Source organism: Cyprinus carpio, chromosome B6, assembly GCF_018340385.1.
Source record: "Cyprinus carpio isolate SPL01 chromosome B6, ASM1834038v1, whole genome shotgun sequence".
In the NCBI taxonomy this organism is placed as follows: Eukaryota; Metazoa; Chordata; class Actinopteri; order Cypriniformes; family Cyprinidae; genus Cyprinus; species Cyprinus carpio.
This window is the reverse complement of record NC_056602.1, coordinates 2,001,914-2,023,873: the sequence shown is the minus strand read 5'-3', so window position 1 is coordinate 2,023,873 and position 21,960 is coordinate 2,001,914. Positions and strand designations below refer to the sequence as shown.

Genomic DNA, 21,960 nt, shown 5'->3' with positions numbered 1-21,960 from the left:
GGTTTTTTCTCTCTGTATCTTTTTTGAACGATTGAATGCAGCATAAAAAGAGTCTTGAAAACAAACCAACCAGCTCTGTTATTGAAAAATCAGAACAACAAACCGTTGGTAAGACGATAGGGAAAACAAATGCATTCCATATTATTGTAATACGAATGAAGTATTTAGTCTACATATGTACATATCAGTCAAGATTTTTTTTTCTACAAGGACAAAAAAAGATACTTTATTCACCAAGGAGCACATGAAAAAATTGACCCCAAGTGGACAGAAAAGGCATTTGTAATTAAATGGTATATATCATATATACAAAAGATTTTTCCTGATTCAATATAGATGTTCTTTTGAACGTTCTGTGCCTCTAAGTTTCCACACAAAGATTGAACAAAGTGGTTTTCCAACAAAGCCTTGCTAATCATCACAGAATGCATTACAATTAAAAATATATTAATCTTTCCACTAATAATTACTGATATTGACCTGTACTTTTAAAACTCAAGAAATACAGCCTTGGTGAAGCATTTGGTGACAATTGTGTAAAAATCCTCCAAAGCGTTTTTGTAACAATTACAATGAAGTTGAACAATATTTAAATACTATTTTCAGTAACGGACGTCATTGTATTGTTACATTAAGTGCAAGTATTATCACAAACATTGAATCATTTAAAAAATGTAATTTTTTCAAGTTAAAAAGTGTTTTATAGTAATAAAATTAATGAAGTAGTATCTTCCCTTAAGTGTAGCAGACTGACCGCATTCGAGAATTCAACTCAACTCATCTTTTAACAGGATAGGCTCTGTCCCGCTTGATTAAACAACTGTACTGTGTACCTTTTGGGGTCCTCCATTTACATCTTGATGTCAACACTGATTTGCAAAACGCCAGTTCATGACCAAAAACTCTGGGATTCCTGGCCTTCAGAGGCCAGCTCTCTTCCCGGCACAAGCGTAGCATCTGCTACTCCGCTCGAAGAGGGCACCTATTTCATGCTCTAAGCTCTAATATGGCCTAGTTTTTCTGCGGCTTAGTGCAGCGTTAAACAGAATCGCATGGGAGCCATGTTGTGTAGTTTGAGAAAGTCTGGAGTTAGACCCCCGTAATTGATATAAGTGACGGTCATTTGAACTCATACTCCTATCTCATCGTCTCTCCTTGATTTGTGCATGTGTGTTGGGTGTGGTGGAGTGTCGTGGGTGTGCTGTGGTGTGTGTGTGTTAGTTTCACAGACGATACAGGATTCTGGCCTCTCCCGGCCAAGAGACGGACTCAGACCCACAAGGATCTCTCGCCTCACATTCGTGGACCCGGCCCGTCAAACTCCAAAAAAAAAAAAAAAACACACCGAGAAGAAAGCTCTGTGGGCTAAACAGCGACAGCCAAGACGGTGGACTCGCCTTCCGCAGCAGCTCTCCACTCGACAACGGGTACCCCTGACAAGACGTGGCACGTGCGCGTGGGGGTTACCATCAGCGGACCATCCCGACAGAATCCTGAACAATCGCTCGGACCTGCACGGAGCAGCTCCTAGTCCTTCTCCCGCGAGTCTGGGTCCGGCCCTCGACACGTCATCCCTCCCCCCGCCGCCCCCGGACCCCTGCTGGAGAGCTGGAACGGACGGGGAACGGGGGCCCCCGCCCAGCCGCTGGAAGGGGTCCACCGTGGCCACGGCGTGCCTGCGGGACGGTCCACGGTTCCTGACGCTCATGCTGGCCGCGAGGGCCGGACGTATGGCGGGATGGTGCAGTCAGATGGAGAAAGAGACAAGGATCACCAGCCTCTCAAGAGTGAGGGTAAGGGGACCGCACTCTCTGTTACTTGTGGGTGTTCTGTGGTGGACTAGAGATCGTAGGGTGGCAAGACCTGAATTGGTCTCACATATGTGACCCTGGGACCATAAAACCCGTCATAAGGGGTTAATTTTTTAAAATTGAAATTTAAGATAAATTTGAGATACCAAACTATTTGAAAATCTGGAATCTGAGGGTTTAAAAAAAGTCTGATGTTTTAAAAGCAGTCTCTTCGGGTGGCTCAACAAGGCTGCTTTTTTTTAACTACAGCTAAAAAATACACAGAAGGGGCTAAAATAATGGCCAACAAATTTTATTTACTAGCCTTATTATTTTAAGTCAATTGTGATTTGTTGGTATAATGTCGTGCGGAGGATGTTAAATAAAAATTTCAGTGTGTTAAAGTTTTTAGGTTAAAAAAAATTTCAAAATGTTAAGTAAATATTTTTAAATTGTCGTTTTTGTAATTGATTGTTTCTTTTAAACAGCAAGACAATACAGTAAAAAGCACATGTTTAGCTATTTAAACTTATGCAATCATGTAAAACATTGGCAAAATTCATTGTTTCGGCTCCGGCCAAAATTGTTCATCTTTGGGCCATCCCTAATACATATTGTACTATATTAATATTCTAAAATGTTAGATCAAGAACCTAATAAAAATGACCAAAGCACCACAATAAAAAATGAATAAAACTTAAGCTAAATTAAAAAGGGAAACTGAATGTTATTAATATACTAAATATTAGATGAAAAACGTTTAAAGAATTAACCAAAAAAAATTAAATCTTAGACGGTTACTGAAAAATAATTTTGTTGAAGTACTATAATTAGTTAAACAGAAAGAAAAAGAAAAAAATGATTCAAGCGAAAATAGAAAGTGTGAACAAAATGAAAATAACTAAAAACTCAAAATATAGAAATAGGAGCCAATTTAAATATATTAACAAAAACAACAGCAGTATAGTAAAAAGACTCCCAATACCACTGCTGTTGGTTGATTTCAGGAGGTTTGTGATTTCATTATAGATTTCATTATTTTGACCTTTTGATGTCGGCATCACCAGGATTATGATTTCTCTTAATGCATGAAACAAAATGCCTCATTAAGTTAGGTTAATGACATGGGTTCAGCGCAGCTCTAGGGTTTTCTGTACGCATTCTGCAACAGTCTCTGTTTATCTGTTAAATTATGCCAGGTTCAGGTTCATAAGTTTTCCTTTCTGCCAAACACTTACAGATCTCTGCTCTCTCATCCTCTCTCTCTCTGGTGTGTGTGTCTCTCCCTCGCTGTCTCTCTCTCTCTGCTCTCCTCTGTCTCTCTGTCTCGCTCCTCCTCCTCATGCCCCTGCGCTCTCGGTGTCCTTTCTGCTGCTCTTCTTCCCCTCCTCGCACTATCTCTCTTCCTCTCTGTCTTAGTTTTGGGGAAGGTCCGTATCGCGGTGGGCTGCCGCTCAGCTGGCTCATGTTCCGCAGACAGTTTTCCGCAGTTACAGAGGTCTTGTGTGAACAAAACCTGTAGGGTCAAAACGACACGCATTTCAAAGCTCAGAATGCTCCTGTGTTGTAGTCAGATTCATTGAAACACCGAGTAATTTCTCATTCACACGCACCCAGTGGGACAAAATGATTTCACTTTTTCAGTTTGTCGGTTGGCAAACATTTCCTCCCAAAAATATGCTCTTGTGAGGCTCTTTAACAAGTGTCTGATATTGCAGTCTGTTTTTGTACATCAACTCAAATGCAGCATGTTTTCGACTAAAATTCAGCATTATTCTCGAATCCCTTCTATGACGCAAAGCAGCTGCATTGAATGTGTTCCGCCCCCTTGTGGACAACGGAAGATACACCAGTGTATAAATGCTAATCCATGTTATAGATTTGTGTTTCCCTGGTCTGTTTTCAGAAGGTGAACCGCAAACCCGAGACCCACGGCCTCAGATCTGGCCGTGTTTGGATCTGCTCAGCCCTCAATGAAGACACAGCCCTCAAGTTTTGCCGAGCCTTTATCATCTCACATCAAAGCTGAAGCTGAACGAGCACTCGCCGGAATCGAGGTACACCACGACAGCTAATAAATAAATATAGAAATAAATGCCAGAGAATGCCCCGCTGTGCAATTAAAACGTCATGTGCAAACTGTAAATGTATCAGACATTCACCTCATAACAGTAAGTTGTTTTTAGTATTATTTATGGATGTTTGTTAGTATGATGGAATTAGCTTTTTATTTTTATAGATTCAGCTTTTTAGTCTATGTTTTAAAAAAAAAAAAAGAAAGATATTTTTTTAAAAATCCCTTTTTAGCTCGATTTTATTTTTTTTATTTTAATGTTTTAGTAATTATTATAATACATCAACTTAAACTTCTATTTTCAGTGCAAACAGTTTTATTTTATTTTAAGTTTTAGTAATTTTGTCCTGTGCTTGGGACTTTCTGCTTATCTTTAATTTACACTACAACAGTCAAAGTTTGGAATCATTAAGATATTTTAATGTTTTTGAAGGACGTGCCTCTCTTCACCAAGGCTGCATTTATTTGACTCAAAATGCAGTGCACGATAAGGTTAATGTCATTATTGTGGAATATTATTGCTGTTTAAAAAGAATTCTTGTTCGCAACTGTAATGTATTTTCAAATGTACTGTTTTGCTGTGATCAAATGCTGGAATTTTCATCATTACTCCAGTCTTCAGTGTCACATCACCCTTCAGAAATCATTCTAATATGCTGATTTACTTTGTAATTATTGTCATTATCATTGCTGCAGCTGCTCATTAATATAATAGTGGTTTGTTATATCATGGTGAAAACAGAGATTATTTCGGCTGCACTCTGGTGGAGGCGCGGGTAACAACCTGTGATGCGCTTTATTTTTCTGGGATACTTTTGGTGAATAGAAAGTTTGAAAAGAAATCGCATTTTCGTTGGTTAAATAGGGCATTTTTGCGGACATTCTATTTCGGTCAATTTTAATGCATTCTTGCTGAATAAACTTTTTTTTCTAGTAATTGCATAATACTTTTAATAACTTTATTTTCAGATAAGTTGTGCCAGTAAGTTTAGTTTGAAGTTTTGCATCTAACATTTATTAGGGATGCACCGATATGAAAAATTTGTCCGATACCGATAACCGATAATTTTTACATTTTTATTATGTTGGGTTTTTATTTGAAAGCCGATAACTGATATGTTGGCCGATTAATCTATATCCAAATTTTTTTGAGCCGGATTACAAAAACGGTCTGCATTTTGAGATTTTTCGCCAAAAAAGGAAAAAAAAATAAAAAAAAAATGATAATTACGTGTTAGGTTGAATAAAAGTGTCTCCATAAAAAAAAATTAAAAAAAAAGATATAGAAAAATAAAAAAAAAATTAACATCCCAAACACTTCAACATAAGCGGCCCTAGTTTGAAGGAGTGTACAAACGTTTTAAAATAGTTTTACTCACCCATTACCCAAATTTCATCATAAAAAGTCTTACAAATAAATAACATTAATGCATAAATATGCAAACCCAAGTTCAATTCTCAAGTCAATCTGGGTGAGAAGATTCTGAACGAAATTAATGCATTATTTATCACCTTTAAGATATCGCGGCCAAATTTTTTATGGGGCCGATACCGATAACCAGGAAAAATTGTGCATTTATTTATCGGCCGATAAATCGGATATGGTGGCTGATATATCGTGCATCCCTATGTGTATATATTTGATTTCTTTCAGCTTTATTTCCGTTACCAAAAATTCCTTCTGAATATTTTTGGTTTTAGTGAACAGTAGGGGTGTAACGATTACCGCGAGCGTTTTTTTTACAAAGCGTTTTTTTTTTTTTTAATTACATCTTTTGGCATTTGCGCCGGATGTCTCATAGGTCAACACAAACACCGACTCATGCATTTTTGCTTAATAAAGGTGAAACCCTACTCAATGCATGCTTTGGCAGATTCCCCTTTCTGTTAAACATATATATTTTATCGGACTGTCCAGCTTTTAATGTATGTAAAAATTCTTAGTATAAAAGTGAATTTAGTTTAATTTTGCCAGAAAAAGTTTTAGAATTTTGAATCATATGTTAAGTAAAAAATCTTGTGTAATATAACTTGTGTTTGTTTGTTTATTTACTGTTTTTTTATTGTATTTGTTATTCCCTAACTTGTATTTATTTTTTTTTTGCCACGAAAATAGCCGAAGATGCTGACATGGCATTAAATAAAATATACTACTACTACTAATCACATCTTTCTGCGAGTGAAACACTTGATTGTGTGATTACACGAGGCAAGAGATGTTCATTCATGTTTATTTCACATTAAAACTAGTAGTAAAGAGGAAGGGATGATCACACACACCGAATACGTGTACCGTTATACCTCTGGCTCCAGTACATAGATGCATTAAGAGCCAGTTTCTTATGGTTTGTGTCTCCCCGTCTCTGATCTTTCCCGTTGTGTGACGTTCAGGAGAACCAGAAACAGGCTCCTCCCGTGGCCCAGAAGCCTGGGGAAGACTAAAGCGGCCCTGGGCCGAGAGAAGAGCAACGACACGGTGGACAAACAGAGACAGGAGGCTCAGAAAGCGGCTCATGGCGGCCAAGAGAGCGCAGTCCATCAAGCAGAACTCGGCCACCCGAGAGCGCCGACAGCATCGGATCTACGTCCCCGAAAAAGGCGCAGACACGGCTCTGAGGAGACGCACGAGATGCACAGCAACAACGCTCAAGGGCTCCGGCGTCACCACACAGCACCCAAAGCTGCTTTTGTCTTTTGCCGGCGTCGTTTAATACACAGAGGTGAGAGAGTGGGACGGAAACCACGCGGTGCGAACAGACTGCCAAGGAAACCTCACTACCAATCTCATTAGTTTCAATCGGATAATATTATCATTGATATGATCATTAATATCGGACGGCTGATTGATTATGATTATTGTTCTAGATTGTTTTAATTATTCTAATATTTTTTGGATAAGAGCTCCTGTATATAGTAGAAAGACGCATGCGCCGCTCTCGTGAAATCCACGTCTTCCTGTTACCCTTCCCGGCTTTCTGTTCTTCTTCCTCTCTTCCTTCACCAGAGACCTCCTAGACTTTTGCTAACAGTTCGGATCGATGGAAAGCGATAGAAACGATCTGTGAACGTCGCACCAGCCGCTGCTTGATAAACAGATGCAGTGTGTTTCAGGGCAGGCAGGTGGCGCTCTAGAAATCATGTGTCGTGGCTCCCATCTCAGGTCCTGAAAGTCTCAAAAGTTGTCCAGTTCTCATGAGTTTAAACCGGTGTTTTCGATTGTTAAGGTCTGCTTTGCTTTAAGGAAAGCAAACCTAACCCTAATGTTTTATTGAATGAAGTTCCTGTGGGTAACTTTAAGACCCTTGTAGCAATATCAAAGAAAATTATAATATCACAATTTAAAATCAGCACTTCCTAAAACTACATAGTGTTTAAACCGGTTAAAGGTGGGTGTAAAAGAGCTAAAATATGACTTCTTGCATTCCTTTCCACTCGCGGGGGAGTCCAGTTTCCTCTTTCAAACTGCACAAATCTGCATTTATGGCTCCTCATCACCGCAGGAATATCCTGTTAGTTTTCACAATATAGTATTGAATATGACTAGATAAAGCAGACTCTTCTGTAAGCTAGCCCTGAAAGTCTTTACTGGGAATTTTCACAAATACAGAGAATTACAAAAAACAGATTTGATGTGGGTTCAATTTGAACTTGATGCAATGTTTTTTGTTTTGTTTTTTTTAATTAAAGAAGGGTTAGGTTGGTTTGTTTTGAAAGTATTTGATAAAACTGCAAAGGAAGAAATCATACCTAAATATTCTAATATTTTAATGCATTTTATTAATTTCACATCCTTATATATAGTTTTCATGTGACTTAATCTGATTAGCATGTCCACTACAAACGGTCACCAAAAAAAAAAAGTGATATTTCTTTACCCTGGCGGTAGGCGGGTATCGCAATGCCCTACCCATTAACTGGTTTGGGATAGTGTTAATTGTTGTATGTTTTAAAGTCTCTTGTCGCCACCAAGGCTGGCATTTATTTGACTAAAAAAAAAAAAGTAAAATGGTGAAAGTTAGTATTACACTTTAAAATATCTTTTTTTTTCTATGTGCATATCTGTTCAACTATAATAGTTAGTTCTTTGATTAAAGCATAATTGGACGATTCCCCACACTTCTTCATGTTCCCAATATCGTCAGAAATCAATGCTAATAGACTGATTTGCGTTGACTGAAGGAAACATTTCTGATTATTATCAAATGTTTGAATACAGTTGTGCTTCACAATGATATTGGCGTGGAAACCTGTGATGCATTTTATGTTTTCATGATTCACAGATGAATAGAAAGTCTTTCAAACAACAGCATTGTTTTTGAAAGTAGCAATCTTGTTGTAACCCATTAGAGAACGGTTCTTTTACTTTTGATGGTCACTGCATTGGTAATGAATCCAACCATCAATTTGTTTAAATCTTACCTGACCCCCCCAACTTAGAACTTTATACTTGTTTTTTACCACATCACATACAGTGTCCCCTGAACTCCGTTAACTGTTGCAGCGTCTGCATTCAGTGACTAATGTCCCCCCAACGGGCGGCCGCTGATTGGCGGCTATTTGTGTGTCATCCGGCCTCTGATGGGTGTGAATTGCATCTCGTCATTCTGAAGCCTCTCCCATCGTTCGGCCGCTGCCTTCGGTGGTGGTTTTGAAGTCGTTGTGCTCGCCTGCTGAATGTCCGCAGGTGCCCTCTCACATGTGTCAGTCCGCAAAACTCTGACAGGCCACAGACAAACCAGATAATGGAATCAGGAATCATGTGCAGGAGTGAATCTGATACTCATATCCTGTTGTAAACTCAAGGCTCAGATCATATGGAACACCACTCCTCCTACTGTGGAAATCCTGATTTATTAATGTTTTTAACCAGCCTTTGGTACGAGTTCCCCCGATTAAATTCTGCAGATATAAGCACAACAATGGTGTCTAACCAAATATGGATCAATAGAATTAAAAATAAAAATAATTTGTATAAATATCTATATTTCATGGTGTTTATACATCATGATAGTTTAATACCTTTATTGCGTTAAAATAATTTTGAATTTCTATTACCGAATGGACCAGGACAATTTGGTAGGCAAAACAGGGTAAACGCGGCGAGTAAATGAATAAATAGGGAAAGAATGGGGCATTTTTTAAATGACATCCCATCCAGTGAAAGCGACTGAGCTGAATTTTGTGCATGGGCAAAAGCCATGTCAAAACCCTGGACATGCCCATATTTGTTGGGGATTTATTTATGTTGGAGGGTCAGGACAGGGGTGTTCACCAAGGCATCAGGTGAGGCGGGGAGGAGCACATACTGAGCATTTCGGTAGCGACCAACTCAGTTGCAGGAAGCCAGGGGTGAGGGGGGAGGGGGAGATGCTGAAGGCGTCTCAGATGGAAACAGACACGAAGTGGTTTAAGCACACGGAGAAATACAGACACAATCAACCAACAAAACAAGGGGGCAAAAATAGGCTTCAGCGATGGGAATGTGACATTTGCTCTAGAGGAGGGACCAGGCTATGAGCCGGGGTGGTGGGGGGGGTGGTTGGCAGCAGGGGAGCAGGTGAAGGGCGGGAAATTGGGGACCTGGGGGGGGCACGGGCTGGGTGTTTCAGTGTTGTGAAACTGATTATTCACATCATTCGTTTCCGGCTGTATGTTTCACATGATCGTCGCGGACCATGTTTGTGGGCTTCCCTGAGGATGTGGCATCACATGGAACCCCGTTTCGGCTCCTCCGCACAGCTTGGATCTGGCAGCGGCAGATGCGTTTCGGAGAAACGCTTCATTTGCAGCACAGGGATTTGTTTGTATGTTTCGCCGCTCTTGTTCATGCGGCTTGGACACGAGATAAACTGCTTTTATACGACACGTTTCCGTGGACACAACAGCGGTCGAACCCTCTCTGACCTGACGGGACCTCTCTCTTTCCTTTCAGATGTTTTACCAGGGTTTGTGGGGGTCGTCAAACAATAAATCATCCTAATGCAAAAGAGTTGGCGGCACCAAGAAGAAGAGTATTAGGAGTAGGATGAGAAGAGGAGAACAATATGGGAAGGACAACAACCCAGAGGGGTGACTGACGATCGGTGTGGGCAAGATGGCGCAGGCCAGCGAAAGGTGAGCGGGGGAGGGAGGGGTGCGTGGGGGGGGAGGAAGAAAGACGGAAAGCCGAGTAAGGGCAAAGGGTGGTGGGACCCGAAGGCCTGTCGCGGCACCCTCCGCATGAAAAGGCGAAAAAAAAAAAAACACACAGTTGCCCAAGTGAGCCCACCGTGGGAAACCTTGGTCGCGCCCCGCTGCAAAGAACATTTCAGGTGCTGAATGTCACACACTGAGTGGTTAGGAACTGTCGCGGCCGAAGTGGAAATATGAGCAGTTCTTCTTGTCAGGTTAGAGTTTGTTGTTGGTTCTCTGGGACTGTGAAACGGCACATTCCTGCATGTCGAAAGAGTGATATTTGTGGCCACCGGCATTGTACAATTACATCACAAATCTGATCTTTATGCAAACAGACACCTGAGCCATTTCATACCAAATACTGCATTTTTTAATAAGAGCTTTTTTATTCCAGTGGGCCTTAATGGTTTCATACAATGTTGGAAAAAAGTGACACGTTGTAAAAAAACCATTTTGTTGCATGTCCTTTCATGGTCCATAATATGACATGGATATATTTGAACTTTATATCTTTTAGGTTCCACGGGTGTGAGATGTGTCAGGTTAATAACAGTTCAGACTCAAACACACCTACAGAAAAATTCTCTGTGTGAAGATTTTCCCTTGCAGCGTACACCGCTTATTGATATCGTATAGAAAGATGTAGATAATATTAGCACAAATAACATAATTTTAACAAAATATAAAATGCTTACTTTAACACAAGTCAACATTCTATTTAAACTAACATAATACGAACCAAAACTGGGTGGAAGATAAAAACAGAAAAAAAATATTATAAATAGACTAAATTAATATTTTATATAGCTAATATATATATAATGTATTTTTTCAATCATTTGTAAATTACAATATAGCATGTCGATGTGTATAAAATCTAGTTATTTTATATATCATAAATATGTTTTATATACTAAACTGTTTTATCCAAACATTAAATACTTATGTTATTTATATTTTTATAGAATTTATGACAAATAAATTTTTTTATGACCCATTTATTTGCAAAACAATCATAAATCTTGCAATAAAGTGTCTAAGCATAATAGGTCAATATTCAATATGCAAACATGCTTTAAAAAAGGCAGCTTCTAAAATCTTTGTTAGAATACACACTATAAAACACATTATTGAAGGAAAATTTCCTTCACAACAAAAAAAAAAACAAAAACCCTTAAAAGGAACGTTTAAATGTGCTTCGATTTTGGAAACGTCACAAGATTACTTCTCCTATTTAAAAGTATGGAAGAGAGAAAGGAGTTTCCAAGCATGGAAATCTGGACTGCAAATCTAAAAGTTGCTCTTACAATAAGACGCTCACAAGTGTTTGGAATTGTGTGAGTTTGAATGAAAGAGTGAGGACACACAGATGTGGGGACCACTTATTGGCCCCTATAGCGTGGAGGGGGACCTGGATCCTGTCATTGAGGGACGGACGGGAGGGAGAGACCACATAGAGTTTGCTGGAGCTGGAAGGGAAACGAATGTCATGCAACACTAATGCTTAATGAGCAGATACACTGATTACTGCAGCTTCTCCTCTGATCGGACTCGGCGCAGTGTGGCGCGCGCGCGCGCGTGCGTGAGGAACACACTCTCCGTCTGACGAGAACCCTCGTTTGCACACCAAGCAAACTTCCACACATTTTTTTTTTTTAACTTCCAGCATCCAGGATGAAGCCCAACAAAAGAGTGAGAATCGCTGACAGAATGCGGGATGTTTGCGCGTTTAGCGTCCTGATCGCACGCTGGCCGTCTGCTAACGTAGTTCTATAAGCGAGCGAGCGTGGCGTGATATGTTCAGGTCTGAACGCGTGAAACGCAGATGTGCTTCTGATTCTGGCCTTTCGTAAAAGCAGCTGATCCACGCGTTGTTTTGTGTTTTTACGCGTTCAGACTCTATTCTGAAGGGCCTTCGGCGTCGGAAAGCGGAATCGTTCGCCCGCTTTTTGAACGTCCACGCGTTTCTTACATTGTATCATTGTGAGCTGATGACGTTCAGCGCGCGTTTGTTTGTTTGTTTGTTTGGGGCACTGTTTTTTTTTTTTTTTTCGCGCGTCTGCGGCCCGTTTGTGTATTCGCCGTCTGCAAACCGACTTAGTTTGATGGCTCTTGTATTTTGTTTGAATTGTAACGCGTTTTCTACTAATCAGGCGTTACAGTAAATGAAGTTGAACGATGTGGGGGGGTTTGTACGCAAGTAACGTGGCCCTCGTGTTTGTTTTGGAACTACAGATACACTTTGTATGCGTTTCTATCAGCGTGCAACATGAAAATAAGAAAGGGGGAAGTCACGTCTTGAATGTGGCGTTCATTCAGTCGTTTTTTGTTGCACTGATTTTATGTTAGATAATCATGTGCATGAACCTAACAGTTGTGTAGGCTAATCGAGAAAAATAAAATCACACGAAAGTCTGCAGAATGGAACATTTTCCTCTTTTTTATTTCCAGTAGTTAATTAGTTTTTACCATTTGCCATCTTTTCGTTTCATGTAATAATCTGTAATGCAGCTCTGGTTACATCATTGATCCACTACCTCAAGAAACACAGGTTTTCATTTGTCACAGAAACATTGAAGAAACCCGCCTACTGATACAAATGATACGAAAACATGGGATGCATTTGCAGACTGGAGCCAATGAATGTCCTGAGGACACACACACACACAACCAATGTTGCTTTGTTAAAGTGGGTCTCAGGAAAACTCCCACATTTTTAGCGGCTCTCTAAGGCTTCAGGTTTCAGCAGGAGAAAGAAAACACTCTGAGCTGCTGGAGTGTGTCTGATTCACTGTTTAGCTATCACACAGAAACAAATGCATGCTTTTTCCAAGAACCACGCTGTCTGCCGTTTTCTGTCAGAGATGAGGTATTTAGGGCAATACTGTGATTGTTGCTTTGATAAAAAGGTGGAAACTTGGTATTATCACTGTACAAAAATGCAGCTTCTTACATAGTTTGGAGGAGATCTTGTAATGCAGTTAACAATAATTGTAATAATCGAGTGACACCGTTATGTGCAATGAGTTAAAATCTCTTGGTGTGTTTTTGAGAATTTAATTTAAGATGCTTGTCAAGAGTTTATCGGCCTCGTCTAAACAGGCATTGACTTCAGTTTTGGGTCAATTTATTTATTTATTTATTTATTTTTTATGTGTATGCGTTCTTTCAATTTGGTGGTAATAAGTATGTGATCAGATCCTCAAAAGGTAATGTTTTAGAAGCATGTTCCCCTTCAGCAATGGTTACAGTTACGTAATGTTAATGGTCGTATTCAGAATCACAAATGCATGGATTATACTGGGTGATAATGATTATCTTAATAATCAGCAGTTAGTGCTTTCATGATAATGTTCATTGTAAATTTTAAAACGCTTGATTGGACCACCTGTAAAGCTCAAATAGTGCACTAGATAAGCTGTCATTTCCCTCTGGTTTGTGAGCGTCAGGATGGGGGTAGGAGATCCCGACACTGTAACTGTACTGACTGGTGAAGGTGTGAATGGAGGAGCAGCTCTTCAGACTCAATAGTGTTTTGATGTGTAAATGGAGTGCAGTCAAGAGGATTTTATCTGTGGGACACTTTGAAATGACAGACTGAGACAATTCAGTCGTAAGATAAGACCTGATTCTCTATTTCAGTTGCATGAGTTAAATTGCATTGATGAAATGGAAGCATGGCATTGTAGGATACAGTATTGCATGCGGTGTGCTCTTCTTGTACTGCATTTTTCCAAAATTCAGAAGATCCTCTAGTTGTTATGCATGCAAAAATGTGCACTTGCTTTGCATAGTGTACACATTTGTGGCAGTTTTAAACTTTTTGTGAGTTGTGGACCTAACCTAAATCACGTTCATTCCTTTGTCATGTATGCTGTTTTGAGACCAATAGTTCTGTTCTGTTGTCATCTTCATCTCAGCATTTGAGGAGGACCAGAACGGAGACACCTGAGTTTTCTGCCATGTCGGACAGCGAACCCGTGTGAAGACGACACTTACCCTCTCAACCTGTCCACCAGCGGCAGAAGAAGCGGGTCTGCAGCCAAACGCCGTTCCGTCGAGGGAAACCTCCCTAAAGAATCCGTTCAGGTTCTGAGGGAATGGCTGTACGGAGCATCGCTTCAATGCTTATCCATTCAGAGCAGGAGAAGCTGAGCCTGTCTGGACGACGCATCTCTCTGTGTCACAGGTGAGGCATGACACTATTGTTGTTCAGTGCTGCATTCAACATTAGAACCTAAATCTGACAAAAATGTCCTTTACTTGCTTCATGTTTCAAAGCAGTGTGTGATTGTTTTTTTGTGATTTTTTTTTTTTTTTTTTTTTTTTTTTTTTTTTTTTTCATGCAATTACAATGAAACTGAAGTTTTCAAGCTCAAAAAGACAACAATTACCATGGAAAGTATCAAATGTGATCTCAGCTAGACCTAAAACTTCAGAAAATAAAATAAATAAATTTTAAGTTTCATCATAACTGCATGGAAAATATGTCCTGGTTTGAAACATGCCATATTCCAGCTCTAAAGGTAGAATTATCATATGCTTTAAGATTATTTAGACTTAAATTTGAAAAATAGTCCTTTACTCACCTCCATGTTGTTTCAAACTCGTTATGACCCATTTTCCATGCAATTACAATAAAGGTAAAACTTAGAAGTTTGGATACAAAAGTATCAAACTTAAAAAAAAAAAATTTAAAAAAATTAAAAAAAAAATTTACTCAAGTTGCAATATTTTCCACGCAAATACAATGAAACTTGAGTTTTTTGGATAATTCTCATACATTTTAATCTTTTTTCTTTTTACTTAAATGTAAAAATTGTTCTTCACTCACCTCCATGTTGTTTCAAACTCATATGACAGTTTTCCACACAATTTACAATGAAGTATTCAAGCTGTCAAAAGTCTGCAAAATTACCATCAAAGTAGTCTAAATTAAATGAAAAATGTAGACTTAAATTTTGAAAATTGTCCTTCATTTCAAATCAGTGCAATATTTTCCATGAAATAACAGTGAAACAAAAGCTTTCAAGCTCAAAAGAATGCAAACTTGCCAAAAAGTATCAGAAATGTAAACTTGGTCTTAAATTTTGTTCTGTTCTTCACAACTTTTTTGTTTTCAGAATATAGTACATAGGTTAATGTTAATTGTTAATTTGGTTATGGATGTCAGTTTTTGTCTAAGTGAGCATGTTTTTTTCCAGATAAGCTTCAAAGTGGACCAGAGTCGAAAGTCTTGTTAATCATCAATTCAGTTTAACCCATGTTCTTTTTCCAATATTATATATATTTTATATCTTTGATGTGTTATTACCTTTGGCTGTAATGTTCAAAGACTAAGACTTCCCACACAGTCTGCGCGGTGTTTTGTCCTTGACCGAGAGCTGCGGTGTTGTTCAGAGAGCAGGAATGCGGGCGGCGAGGCTGTGCTGCATGTTTCCTCTGGTCTCCATTAGAGCCAGCTGTCTGTAGCTTACACACCAGCAATGCTAGTTCATGCTGACCTGCACCGACAGGAGGCACCACTTAAAGATCAAAAAAACCATGCAATGATGTTCTTTTTTTTGTTGTGGCTCTTTTGTTCCTGTAGCACGAAAATACTAAGGACATTATCTCCAATGCAATGCCTCCTTTAAAATTGCACTGTTTCTTTAATGTTATACTCTAATTTGGTGTCTTAAAACATGTATAAATTGCTAGTTAATATTTTTTAATTGTGAAAACAGTCAGTTATCAGTTTCGGTAATTAAAATTTGTTAAAGCATTTTGTTAATGCCTTTTTCAACTTTGCTCCTTAACAATCCTGGAACATTTGGAAATCATATACGGAAATTTCAAGTGGGTTCTCCAGTCCTGGAAAGAAAATCTGGAGGAATTCATACAAACCAGATATTTTTAGTTGTGTTACTCTAGTGTAGCGCCGGATTGGTTTTTGTTTTTGTTTTGCGAGTTGGGTTTTGGCTAGAAATGTCAGACCACGCATGGGTTTTGTCAGTGTGATTCTTTTATAAATACCATATTTATTTTTTATCCCATAACCAGTTACACAAATGACTAATAATACTAACTAAACTTCACAATACACATTGTTTTGCTGCTTGACAGCAAAATACATGATGTTAATGTTTGTAATATATTATATATTCATGGCTTCATAGGTCATATTCAGTTGGATTACTTCTAGGGTGATAAATATAGTTTACAAATTTCTGTGATGATTCAAGTTGTTTTACTATTGTTATATTGCATTCAAGTAAGGACATTACTTGTATACAGACCTTTATATAAAGAGCTGCGTGGATAAACATTTTCATGACAGTATACAAGCAATGCCAAGCAGTTGAGAATTTGCTCTAGTATACTGTATGTATGTGGGTAAGCTTTCTTGATATACACCTTTATATATATATATATATGTCCCAAGACATCTAAAGTCTTTCATCTTTTTTTGTAGATCTGTAACTGGTTCATAAACGCCCGCCGGAGGCTCCTGCCGGACTGTGAGGAAAGACGGGCAAAGACACCCCACTCAGTTTACAATGTCCACCGGCGCACATAGCAAAACACGACAGATCCGTTTGATTTTCGACTCCCGGAATGGCCCCGGCGCCTCTTCGACCCGCAACCCCCTCTGTTATTTTGCCCCGCCCCACTTTGGACTTTGAGGTTGTTGGGTTAACACTGCGACAGCAATTTGGCAGGAGCCGGTTGCTTGCCATCATCAGGAAACCAAGATGGCATTCAGGCTCTGATGCAGTGGACACGCGAGGTCTGCTGAGACGAGGGAAGGTCCTAATCCATGGAGCACAGTACCACTGCGCACACGACCATCCCGCTGCTTCTACCTTTGTCCCAACCTGGGAGCGGTGAGCCCGAATGGGGTCCTGTTCAACACGCCCTCCGCCTACCGTGCCCACCAGAGCTTGCCCTCAAGATTTCAGTGATCTGAAGCCTTCTGGTAAGAGCGGCGCAGCGAGCGGAGTGCGAACAGCGGCCCACGCACGCAAGACCTTCAACCTTCCGAAGCAAGAAATCAGTTGGCAGAAAGAACAAACGATGCAGCAGCAAAAAGCGAAAGTTTTCAAGAGTGATCGTCCAGAATGGCAATTCGGAGACGCCTTTCAAGGGACGAGTCCAATGCTGCACCGAGCTTAATGGAGAACGCAGTATTGCCAGTGTGCCCCCGGTTCCAGTCTATCGAGCCATGCTTTTCCAGGCCTTCCCGTCGATCTGAGCACGGGCGGTGTCTCCGATGCGGAATCTGGAAGCTGTCTTTGCGTACGTGAATAGGGAGATGTGGAGCGGTACGACAACCCGGTCCTCATGGCGAATGTTGTATCGCATACATGGGTTTCGCAGTACACGGTAATACGGAAGCGGTTAACTAAAAACTCAAGCAGACCAACTCACTTTAGACTCTTGAGGCAGATGTAAACCTGCTCCCAAATGGTGTCATGGATATCACTTCAGGCGGGATTCCGGAAGTGAGTATGCTTACTCTTACACCACAATTTATTTTTGAAGACCATTGTTAAAAAACGTTTACCTTTTAACTACATGAAGTTTATGGGCATGCATTAAAATGCTCTTTGTAAAAGAATCAAGCATTTCAGACTCTGGGATCTTCGAGACCAGGTGAAGGTCAAATTTTGCCGGCGGGAATATTTCCATTGTGCAAAACACCAGCAAACTCCAAGCCTGTGCAACTCAGGTTACAGCCAAAGCGATTTTTCATTATATAAAAGTTTGTAATTGAGATGTGACCTTGCATTGTTTTCGCATTAAAGCACAAGCTCAACACCTATAGTTGGCTCTTGCTGGTTTGCCATCAGGTCTATCACGTATAGCAGGTGTGCATGCTTTACTTCTGTGATGGATTCTGTGAATGCAAAAAAACAGCATGCATTGTTTTAAAAATGATCAGAGATTAGCGACCAAAAATGCTCTCTTGGGTTTAATACTTTTGCTCTGAATTTGCCTGAATGAAAGCCAACTGCGTACGAAGCCTTACTTCGACAACCTCAGCTTTGAAAGTCATTCCCAATAGTGTTGTCATATTTTCCTGCACTTTATAGTCTCGTTGTTATGCTAGGACCGTCTGTGTTTGGTCTCACGAATAAGATCCGAGCGCTCTCTCGGTGTTTGCCGTGGCATCGTGCGATTCTGTTCAGGAACTGGGATCGCTACTGCAGGAGTCGCGTGCCCCCATCCCACCAACCTCACGTCTCGTAGCCACGTTCTTGTCTGAGATGCGGTAGTAGGGGAGGTCGTCTCATTAAATATTCTTCACTTTCTCATGTAACGTGATCGTAGGGCTGTAGCTTTATTTTTACTGAAATGGATTATTGTTCTGACAGTATTGTTTGGGTATGTAGATGATCAGCATTAATTACTGTGTTTAGCATATCTCAATGTAGAGGGAGGACATCATATGGATGTGTTAATGAGTCTGAGCGAATTTATTCGGAAGACTGAAAATGTTTGGGAGTTTTTTTTACGATAAAGGAGTTTTGGCATTCCCAGAGAATTTAAAAGTCTGCTCGTACCTCTCTGAGATAACTCAAGTGCTCTTCTCTCTCTGAATCTGTGAATGTATCTAGAGAACTAACAAATATATTTAGAACCCATCTTTCCAGTGTTTTTATGAGCTATTTCCTCTGTCTCTTTCTCTTTTTGGACACTAGAGATCCTAGATGCATTATGATTTTATGCTTGTAGTTTCAATGAAACGGGGAGAAAGTGTACAGATCTACGTCAGATTCAATCTTTATAACCTTTAAGTATTTTTATAAAGCGGTTAACATTATTTCAATTTATGTTTTCTCATGAACATTTCATAATTCGGATTAGTTGCTAAGGTAGTTACATTTCGAGTGAGGTCACGTGCAAAGCGTAGATGAGTTTCACGTTCTGTAGTACTGTACATGTTTCTTCTTGTTGTTTTTCAGTACATCTCAGGTTTGTTTTCATTTGACCTTTCACTTCTTAGGTTTGAGTCGTTTTAATTTCCTTCTCTGACATCAAACAGGGAGTTTTAATTCTATTCTAGAAGGTGCATCTATTTTTTTTTATAGCCATGTTTGAGCTGATTATGAGAAACCGTCTGTCATACTGTAGCATCACAAAATGTATTACAGATCTAATTAACGGAACACAATTCAAAACCACTGTGATCATTCGGTTCGTTACTGGAACAGTGATAGGTACTGGAAGTAACTCTATATTTTTTCATATAATATACTCTATTTTTTCACCCTCTTCAGAAAGACCGATATTAATATTCCTGGAACTGTATTATTGATGTTCTTATATTCAAAAGGGTTTTCTAGATGTCAATGATGAAACATGTAAAATATCATTAGGTTTTTGTCTGGCATAGACCTGTTTTGATTGTGTATAGCATCAAATATGCGTAGCTCTCTCACTGTACGACCAAATACATGGATTTTGTTTAATGATCGTGTGTGTGTATGATAACTGAGGACAGTAAAACTGGCATTTGTGCCTTACTGCTTCCTTAGAAAACCACCTTTGGACTAGTCTGTGCAATATCTGCCTTAAGGATTTTATTTGATGTCCTTTGTACAAGCATTACAGAGAAATAAGCTTCGTTTTTCATAGATTTGTAGTATTATTGGAAATTGCTTTATTTTACAGAGCAAATGTCCAGAAATGGAGTACTGTTTGTTGACTTATGCATGCACAGAAATGATTCTGAGAATTCGCTGTAGTTTGAGTATATTTCAGTATAAAATGCTTCATGTTCATATGATGGTTGACTTCATGTCTGAGAGCTGCCACGTTTTATAAGCCAGATATTCACAGGGTTTAATGGGAAAATACAAATGGCAGTACCACCAAAAAAAAAATCAACATATCCCAAAAGTCTGTGTCTCTGAGTTAACAGGAGAATGAAGGTGAAAATGAAGGTGACCTTAAAAAAAAGTATAGACACCACAAAAAAAAAAAAAAAAAAAAAGGGAATCTGTCATTCTGTACTTCCATTAATGACTTTCTATAATGACTTAAAAATACCCATATGATATCTGATAATATTGCTCAGTGAGGGGGGAGATACTGATAATCCTCTTTTAAATGCACATGTAGAAATAAGCTTTTCTCTAGGTTTATGGCATCTCCAATGTAGTGGTTTCATTTCTGCGTTGCACAGATTCCGAACTCAAAATATGTCCCGCTGCAGAGTACATTGCTTTATACTGTAGTCCCCCAAAAAAACACAAAAAAATACACTGCACAGATCTTTAGCAATGCAACCTGGTTATATAGAATGCCTTTAGAGGAAAAAAAAATACTTTGCTGATGTGTTTGTAATGTGCTGTGCATCTGCGGCTGATGCTCTCTGATCATCTACATGTCATCTTTGTCTTTGGCCCCGTGTTTGAGAATCCGGGTGAATTCGCCCGTAGTTAAAGTTGCCCTTTTTTGTCAATGGGAGCCTCTCTGAGAGAGCTCGTCCACCTCTTCATCTGTGAAACGATCTCCCATGGTGGTCAGCAGCTCTCGCAGGTGGTCTTCATGAATGAAACCTGTGCAGATGAGAATCAAACGCGCAGCTAGAGCAGTTCATTTGTTTAATATGTAGATCAAGAGGTATGAAACTGCCTCTGAATATCCATATCTTTTACTTGCTGAATAAAGTTCTAAAATTCCAATGTATAACCTATATATAGTACTGATGTAGCTTAAAGGGATGGTTCACCTTCAGTTGGTCCCCACTGACTTGCGCAGTGTTTTTTTTTCATACTATAGAAGTCAATGGGGACCAGCAACTGAAGGTGAACTGTCCCTTTAAGTTATATACTATACACTCTTAAAAATAAAGGTTCCTAAAGCAGGTTTTCACAGTGATGCCATAGAAGAACCAGGTTTGGTTCTCCAAAGAACCTTTCAGTGAACAGTTCTTAAAAGAACTATTTTCTCTTAGTGTGAAGAACATTTTAATAATCTAAAGAAACCTTTTATGGAATGAAACCATTAATGCCAAAAAAAAAACTAAATTTTTAAGAGTGTATAAGCATCTAGAATATAGAATTAAAGGGTATTTATTTCTTATAAGTCCTGAATTTATATTTTCATTACCTTTTCATTTGATTGTTTTCTGTATTTATTATTGTAACTTTTTACATTTTTATTCATTTTTATGGGTTATGTTATTTTTATATTTATCTATTCCTACAAATGTATTTCTATATTTATTTGCCAAATAAATGCACGTATTAATAAATATCGAAAGAAATACATGTGGAAATAAATAACTATTGAACATGAATGCGCAAATAAATATGAAAAAAAAAAATAGTTAAATACAGAAAATAAATCAAAAATTATAATAAATAAATGGTATTTGTTTTATAAAGTCATATGTTCCTGTTTTTTATTTTTTACATGAATGCTTTTTTATTTTTTATTTTTTAATTTTTGGGGTTTTGTACTTTTTTCTGTTTTGTTTGGTGTTTTGATTTTTGGTCAGTTTTTGTTTTACCGGATCCTTCCTCGTCGAAGCAGGCGAAAGCGTTCCTGATGACATCCTCCGGGTCGGTTCCGTTGAGCCGTTCTCCAAACATAGTGAGGAACATGGTGAAGTTGATGGGCCCCGGAGCTTCACTCATCATGCCCTCCAGATAATCATCAGACGGGTTCTTCCCTGAGCACAGGTACCACACACACCGAAGCAAAGGTCAGTATTTGATATTGAAGTCTATTATTATCTCTGACAGACTCACCCAAAGAGGCCAGCATGTCATGGAGATCCTCTTTATCGATGAATCCGTCTCGGTTCTGGTCGATCATGTTGAAGGCCTCCTTGAACTCCTGGATCTGTGACTGGTCAAAACATGGCAAACACATTTGAAGTGGCTCTCTGTGGCCTCTTCTTAGTGGTCTTTCCCTTCGCTCGCTGCT

General features: G+C 39.1%; 2 protein-coding genes across 5 annotated transcripts in view; both read right to left on the bottom strand.

Annotated features, from left to right (window-relative positions):
- The window catches only part of LOC109056731 (E3 ubiquitin-protein ligase TRIM39-like), an 820,810-nt gene that overhangs the window by 413,719 nt on the left and 385,131 nt on the right, over nucleotides 1-21,960 (bottom strand). The window lies entirely within an intron of this gene.
- On the bottom strand, nucleotides 20,235-21,951 carry LOC122137619 (myosin regulatory light polypeptide 9-like). Its single transcript, XM_042725332.1, has 3 exons — nucleotides 21,783-21,951; nucleotides 21,542-21,703; nucleotides 20,235-20,585 (listed from the first exon to the last, which is right to left on the bottom strand). Exons 1-3 carry the CDS (start codon nucleotides 21,904-21,906, stop codon nucleotides 20,485-20,487), a joined length of 387 nt encoding a protein of 128 aa, XP_042581266.1. The 5' UTR covers nucleotides 21,907-21,951; the 3' UTR covers nucleotides 20,235-20,484.